Source organism: Nanorana parkeri, unplaced genomic scaffold (genome assembly GCF_000935625.1).
Source record: "Nanorana parkeri isolate BGI_ZX_2015 unplaced genomic scaffold, ASM93562v1 scaffold3879, whole genome shotgun sequence".
Classification (NCBI taxonomy): Eukaryota; Metazoa; Chordata; class Amphibia; order Anura; family Dicroglossidae; genus Nanorana; species Nanorana parkeri.
Window position 1 is genome coordinate 15576 of NW_017310146.1, and position 7408 is coordinate 22983.

Genomic DNA, 7408 nt, shown 5'->3' on the forward strand with positions numbered 1-7408 from the left:
TTTCTTTTTCAAGATTTACTACATCTGTAAGCACAGTTCCAATGATTCCCCAACAACTAAACTATCTCACCTACTGACCTCGCCAACTCACCACGCCTACTCACCACACCAACAGAGTTGACAGTAGTGAGAAAGTATTTACTGCTCCCAAGCCCTTACATTGGGTCACCCCCACCTAGCTGATCAGGTGCCAATGCCAAGCCGGCGCTGGTCCTGGGCCCCACACTACCAGTAAATCCAAAAGGAAGAAATCCACCACCATTCCATTAAAGTCCAAACACAAGCGTAACCTTATTGCTCAGGACAGGCAAACATGACGCCCCACCTCTGACCACCTCCTCTCACACCTGGTAGGAGGTGCTAGGTGGGGCTTCATGTCCCAAAAATAAAGTTACACTTGCAGTGGGTTTTAACGGAGTGCCACCGGACTTCCTCCTTCCACCAGACTGAGTTGGCAGAACAACCACAATAAACATGATCTTAATCCTTGAGATCTGAGGGCACAACCACCCCACCAACAGACATCAGTACGAGATCAAGTCTTTGATGATGAAATGCAGATCATTTTTTAAAGAAATCGTAAACTATGTTCCTTGTTGACGAGCCCTGAGAACAAGATGTCCGCTCTCTGGAATCCATCTTGGAGTAGCTTATTGTATTTTCCACATCAATGAAGAAATGGTTAAAGTCCTGCAGGATAACATGAACAAGACTTCACACCCTGAACATGTCCTGTCTGCACCTTGACTACCACCGCAGGCTCTGTGCCGTTATCCTGCAGCCCAAACTACTCCATCCAGGGGTCAGAGCTTTCAGGCAGAACCACCACCAGGGATCCAGCCACAGGTTCTGTGAGATCCACCTCCAAAAGACCAGGGAGAATGACGCTGAACTTCCCCCATACGTCGACAACTCCTTCACGTCATTATCTGCCCTATATATCAGAACTGATGGGCAGGTCCAGTATAGGGGGCTGGAGCTCTGTGTGCAGCCCTGACCCTGAGCAAAGTCACTAAGAAGGGTTCCAGTAGAAGAAGAAACAAATCTAAATCCAAAAGGTTCTGTTGAACGTGAAGAACTACACAAAGATATCTCCCGAAGCCCATCTATCATGACATTGCTTCCAACAGGTGCCGGGTTCCATGGGGGTCAGATGTACAGCATGAGGGACTACACAAAGATATCTCCATAAGTCCAATCTATCATGACATTGCTTCCAACAGGTGCCGGGTTCCATGGGGGTCAGATGTACAGCATGAGGGACTACACAAAGATATCTCCAGAAGCCCATCTATTATGACATTGCTTCTAACAGGCGCCGGGTTCCACGGGGTCAGATGTAGAGAAGGGAAGTTGGAAGACAAGTCTCTAGGCCAGGCTCCACCAAGTGCATACATTATCATTGAGCAATTCAGGAGAAGCTCAGAAACGGACTCTAAACTTTTTCTTTGCTTGTTGAAAAGTCCTGAAATTAGAATGTTTTGTCTTTGGAATCCATCTCGGAGTAGCTTAATGTTTCACATGAATGAAGAAGCAGCTAAAGTCCTGCGGGGTAACAGCAAGGTCCATGAAACTTCACAACATGAACATGTTCTGCCTGAACCTCAACTGCCACCACCGGCTCTGTGCCGTTACCCTGCAGCCCAAAGTACTCCATCCAGGGGTCGGAGCTTTTAGGTGGAACCTCCACCAGGGATCCAGTCACAGATTCTGCAAGATCCATCTCCAAGAGGAGATGACTTACAACAACTTGAGCCACGGAGAATGGCACTGAACTTCCCCCATAAGCCGACAACGCCATCACGTCATTATCTGCCCCATACATCAGCACTGACGGGCAGGCCCAGTATAGGGGACTGGAGTTCTGTGCGGAGCCCTGACCCTGAACAAAGTCACTAAGAAGGATTCCTGTAGATGAAGAGACAAACCCAGATCCAAAGGTACTGTTCAGCGTGAGGGACAACACAAAGATGTCTCCATGACTGTCGGCTATCATGACATTGCTACCAACAGGCGTCGGGTTCCACGGGGGAAGCTGCAGAGGAGAGGAGTCATAGGACAATTCTCTAGGCCAGGCTCCACCATGTGCGTACATCATCCTGGAGGAGTTCAGGAGAAGCTCAGAAACGGACTCTTGTTGGGGTTTTTCATTGTAAATCTTTTGAACGGAGTCGGAGAGAATTTTCCCGGCAGTGGGACCACCAGTTGTGAACAAAGTCATTGTATCCAAGTGCAGTGTCAGCGGCTCCTCAATGGTCAGATGTCCGGAGACCGACTCGGTGAATTTCTCCATTTCTGTAACCCCGATGTCAGTCATCAGGCTGTGTATGAGGTCTTCCGGGAGCCCAGAGTCTGACATGGAACTTGCGATCTGCTCCAAGAGTTTGCCCAGTGTAGGATTATATACCCGTTCTCCCACGTTCTTCAGACTTTGACGTGAATCACAGAAGAGGCTCCGCAGACCCTCAGAGGACAGAACCTTATTATGATTTGCCACGAGAGCAGCATGGAGGATGGAGTCCACCAAGAAGCCCTCATCTGCTAGAATGACAGCAGAATGCACCAGCTCAGCCCAAGGTTTCTTCCCATACTTCTGACGAAGCACCCATAACCCCTGAAGAACCTGAGGAACTCCATACGAAACTGAAGACGCTTCTTTAGGTATTGCATTTAATATGGAGGAGTTCTGTGATGTTCTGTTGAAATAGATGGAGGAGAAAGCTCCACCTGAAACGATACATGGAGACCATTAGCTTCACTCTTATTATATGGCTTATTAAACATTCACATTCAGCAAAACCAACATATACCAATTCTTCCCTATTTCTCCCTAAATTCCCCTTCCCCCTCCCACTCACTTCTCCAATAACCTTCCTCATACCACCAATTTCCAATTACCCCATACACACCAATCATCTACCAATAGCCCACTACGTTCCACCCGTCACCTCCCACTTACTCCTCCAATAATCTCTTACACTTCACCAATAAACTAGAACATAGCTTATTCCCCCATACACTGTCCCTACACAACAACCCCCCACCTGCCCCAATTATCCCTCTGATCCCTTATACATTCTACCAATCTACTCCCACATGGTGTCTCCAATATGATTCTGCTTATCCCATAAGGCCTCTTTGTCATGCGTAGGTTCCCCCAAACACCTTCTACCCCATGAGGAATCGATCCTCCCAATCACCTTCTACCCCATGAGGAATAGATCCCCCCAATCACCTTCTACCCCATGAGGAACAGATCCTCCCAATCACCTTCTACCCCATGAGGAATCGATCCTCCCAATCACCTTCTACCCCATGAGGAATCGATTCCCCCAATCACCTTCTACCCCATGAGGAATCGATTCCCCCAATCACCTTCTACCCCATGAGGAATCGATTCCCCCAATCACCTTCTACCCCATGAGGAAAAGATCCTCCCAATCACCTTCTACCCCATGAGGAATCGATTCCCCCAATCACCTTCTACCCCATGAGGAAAAGATCCTCCCAATCACCTTCTACCCCATGAGGAATCGATTCCCCCAATCACCTTCTACCCCATGAGGAAAAGATCCTCCCAATCACTTTCTACCCCTTGAGGTGCAGGTTCCCCCAATCCCCTTCTACCCCTTGAGGTGCATGTTCTCCGAATCACCTTCTACCCCCCCGTGTCTCCTGCAATATATAAACTGATCCTTCAGAGGAAGGCAGACAATCACTTACCCAAGCTGGAGGTGTGTGGGTGGACAACCACCAAGCAGAGCACAGCAGAGATTCCTGCGTCAACCACCGAACCCCCCGACTTGAGGACGTCCCGAGCCAACATGGAGCATGTCTCTGTCATCCAGAAAACAGAGTGTTATATATGACTGCAGGAGGAGGAGGAGGACATCACACAAGATCACAGAATGATGGCGTTATATGTGACCGCAGACTTCCCAGAACACAAAGCTGAGGAACTCTAGAGACAAATGTAAAGAAAATCCAACATTCCTCACATAATCCCACCTAGACGTGCCATCATTCTCATTGTCACTTTCTAGTTCGGTGGAGAAATAAAAAACTAGCATCGAAAATGAGAAAAATGACAAGAAATCATAAAAAAAACCTTGTCATGACTTTCCTCAAATACCCCGCCCCCCCCCACCCCCCAGGGATCCTGGAGATCCCTATATCCCCATACTGTATTCCTCACCAGAGTCTGTGACAGCCACGGCTTGGTGGAAGGTGCCCACAGAATGGTGATGGTTAGGAGAAGAGTGTCCATCTTCATGGTCATCTCCCTCCTCTTCTTCATGGTCATCTCCCTCCTCTTCTTCATTGTCCGATGTTTGGGCATCATGGTGGTGGTGGTGATGACTTTCCCCAAGCTCTTCATGATTGGTCAGCGGTGGGGGACTTCCAGAGACCCTACTATCTGGGGACTCATCGAGGTGTACAAGGAACCTGTGTTGTGAGGCCGATGCATCTGTATTCCGGAACTGGAAGTCATAGAAGACGAAGCCGGCGGCCACCAGCAGCAGAAGTAAGGCGGAGAAGATCCGGATACAGGTTTCTCTATATTGCTCCCGGATGAGGGGTGATGGTTGGCTACAAGGACAACGACAGTTTAATCCTTCACACAATCAGGTCACTGACATCACCAAACATTTCCTCATTCTAATGACAATCAATCTATATCCATGATTGGGGTCTCATCTCCTCTTCACGTCTCCCTGCCCCCACCCACCACCCACAATCACAAAGTCAGTACACACACACGCAGCACGTGGCACCTCACGTATTGTATTCAGCAGAGAAACGTTGTTCTTAATATCATTCTTGCGGATGAAACTGCAAAAATATTATTGGCACTCAGGAATAGATGAAGGGTTAATGGCGGGATGGCAGGGTACCCGGAGGGATAGAGGTTAGGTTGAGATTCAGGGGAAAGGGTTTGGTTGAGGGAAAGTGTTAGAGGGTCAGGGGTCAGATCAGGGTCCACAATAATGTTTACACAGACAGGTTTAGGGTTGGCTCAGTTGCTTAGCACCAGGATTGTAGGTTTCATTACAACTTGAGGGTTAGGGACCGGGGTTAGGACCATATGCATCAGTGACATATATACAGGCAACAAAACTTCTCTTTCTTAAAGTTTATTGACGTCAAAACCTCATGTGACAGAAACCGTTGGAACAATTCTCCGGCACCAATGTGACAATCTTTATAGGAGAAACAAGTGAGTGCAGAGGGAGATAGAGAGATACAAAGTAACATTGTATATAAACATTGATCAGAGGGAGATAGAGAGATACAAAGTAACATTGTATATAAACATTGATCAGCGGGAGATAGAGATACAAAGTAACATTGTATATAAACATTGATCAGAGGGGAGATAGAGAGATACAAAGTAACATTGTTTATATACATTGATCAGAGGGAGAGAGAGAGATACAAAGTAACATTGTTTATAAACATTGATCAGAGGGGGATAGAGAGATACAAAGTAACATTGTATATAAACATTGATCAGAGGGAGATAGAGATACAATGTTGGGTCACATGGTGCGTTGGGTCCTCTTCTCTGGACTGGGCGGTTCTCTTTGAGAGCAGCATTGACGTAGTGAGGAGTACATTGTGAGTGAAGGGACCCGTAGTGAGGACCCCTGAGGGGGCGGGGCCATGGCACTATACAGTATACACTCAATCTTCTGGATTGAGCAGCGCTGGACATCATGTTCTGGAATATCAGTTGTGTGTGGAGTGGACACAAGGCACACGCGGTTCCTGTTCCTCGGCAAATATTGACATCCGGCTGCTTCCTGTCATTCACGTTCTACAAAGACAGAGCGACTCACCCGCAGAACCCGAAAAACTGGGCGTGTGACTCCCCCGGGTGCTGCCGACAGGTGACAGAACTGCAGACATCTTCCCATCCCCCAACACTTCACATTACAGGACAATACATGACTTGTATGGACAGTATATGGAGGACAGCACAGGAGAGAGAGAGAGAGTATAGAGAGGTATTGATGTTACCTGTACAGGTAGACTGTGACACCTCCCCCTCTCCTGTACTCTGGGTATATATAGTATATAGAGACATTACCTGTACAGGTAGACTGTGGCCCCCTCTCCTGTACCCTGGGTATATATAGTATAGAGACTGTGATCCCTCCCCCTCTCCTGTACTCTGGATATATATAGAGACATTACCTGTACAGGTAGACTGTGGCCCCCTCTCCCCTCTCGCCTCTCCTGTACTCTGGGTATATATAGTATATAGAGACATTACCTGTACAGGTAGACTGTGGCCCCCTCACCCTCTCCTGTACTCTGGGTATATATAGTATATAGAGACATTACCTGTACAGGTAGACTGTGGCCCCCTCCCCCCTCTCCTGTACTCTGGGTATATATAGTATATAGAGACATTACCTGTACAGGTAGACTGTGGCCTCCTCTCCTGTACTCTGGGTATATATAGTATATAGAGACATTACCTGTACAGGTAGACTGTGGCCCTCTCTCCTGTACTCTGGGTATATAAAGAGATACTGATGTTACCTGTACAGGTAGATGGTGACCTCCTCTTCCTCATCCAGCCGGGGCTCCTCCACTTTCTGGTACCGGATTTTGGGGCTCAGTGGATCCATCTGTCACGTCTTTTGGATTTACCTGTTACCTGTGACACACCCACTACCTGTTGAACTCTGCCCAGCTGTCTGTGGTCCTCTTAGGTTGTTTTGTCTCCGCCCTACTCTGTGACTATACAGTATATACATATATAGATAGAGATACCGATGTTACCTGACAGGTAGACGTTGACCCCTCCCTCCTCCTGTATTCTGGGTGTATATAGAGATATTACCTGTGCAGGTAGACGGTGACCTCCACCTCCTCCTCATCCCCCCGGGGCTCCTCCACTTTCTGGTACCGGATTTCGGGTCTCAGTGGATCCATTTGTCACCGGCTGTCACCTCTTCCGGAATCACCTGTTACCTATGACACGCCCATTACCTGTTGAACTCCTCCCAGCTCTCCGTGGTCCTCATATGTTGTTCGGTATCCGCCCATTTCCCCGCCCCGGCTCGTCCCACACACAGTACAGAGAACAGCATGCTCCGCCCAGCAGTCTCTCTGCCCCGCCTACCTCAACCCAACAGGTTTTGTTTTCTCGGCCCACCGGATTAATTTGCGTTTTATCCCCGCCCACATAGCGTTGTTTCCCCGCCTCCTCTCTCGGCAATGATGCGGTGTACAGGTGTGTACGTGGCCCCGCCCCCTCATGCCAGCTCCGCCCCCGCTGTATATCCCGTGCAGAGTTGTGGTCTCCATGGTGACCAGAGCGCAGTGTGAGGGACAGTGAGAGGCCAGTGATGCCGGATGAAGCCCCTCCCCCTTCCTCCAGTGTGTAATGTCTTCT

General features: G+C 48.5%; 1 protein-coding gene across 1 annotated transcript; it reads right to left on the minus strand.

Annotated features, from left to right (window-relative positions):
• Positions 1–1521: 1521 nt before the first annotated feature.
• On the minus strand, positions 1522–6987 carry GGT6 (gamma-glutamyltransferase 6). The gene is made up of 4 exons (XM_018575400.1): positions 6854–6987; positions 4196–4590; positions 3724–3837; positions 1522–2727 (listed from the first exon to the last, which is right to left on the minus strand). Exons 1-4 carry the CDS (start codon positions 6943–6945, stop codon positions 1538–1540), a joined length of 1791 nt encoding a protein of 596 aa, XP_018430902.1. The 5' UTR covers positions 6946–6987; the 3' UTR covers positions 1522–1537.
• Between the last annotated feature and the right edge of the window lie 421 nt (positions 6988–7408).

Bases quoted from the DNA above. Each gene is read 5' to 3' on its own strand.
- GGT6 (XM_018575400.1), bottom strand. From the start codon at position 6,945: ATGGATCCACTGAGACCCGAAATCCGGTACCAGAAAGTGGAGGAGCCC. The intron at 3,838-4,195 runs GTGAGGAATACA...TCTGGATGACAG, and splicing joins CGTGGCTGTCACAGACTCTG to AGACATGCTCCATGTTGGCT. The intron at 2,728-3,723 runs GTAAGTGATTGT...GTATCGTTTCAG, and splicing joins CCCACACACCTCCAGCTTGG to GTGGAGCTTTCTCCTCCATC.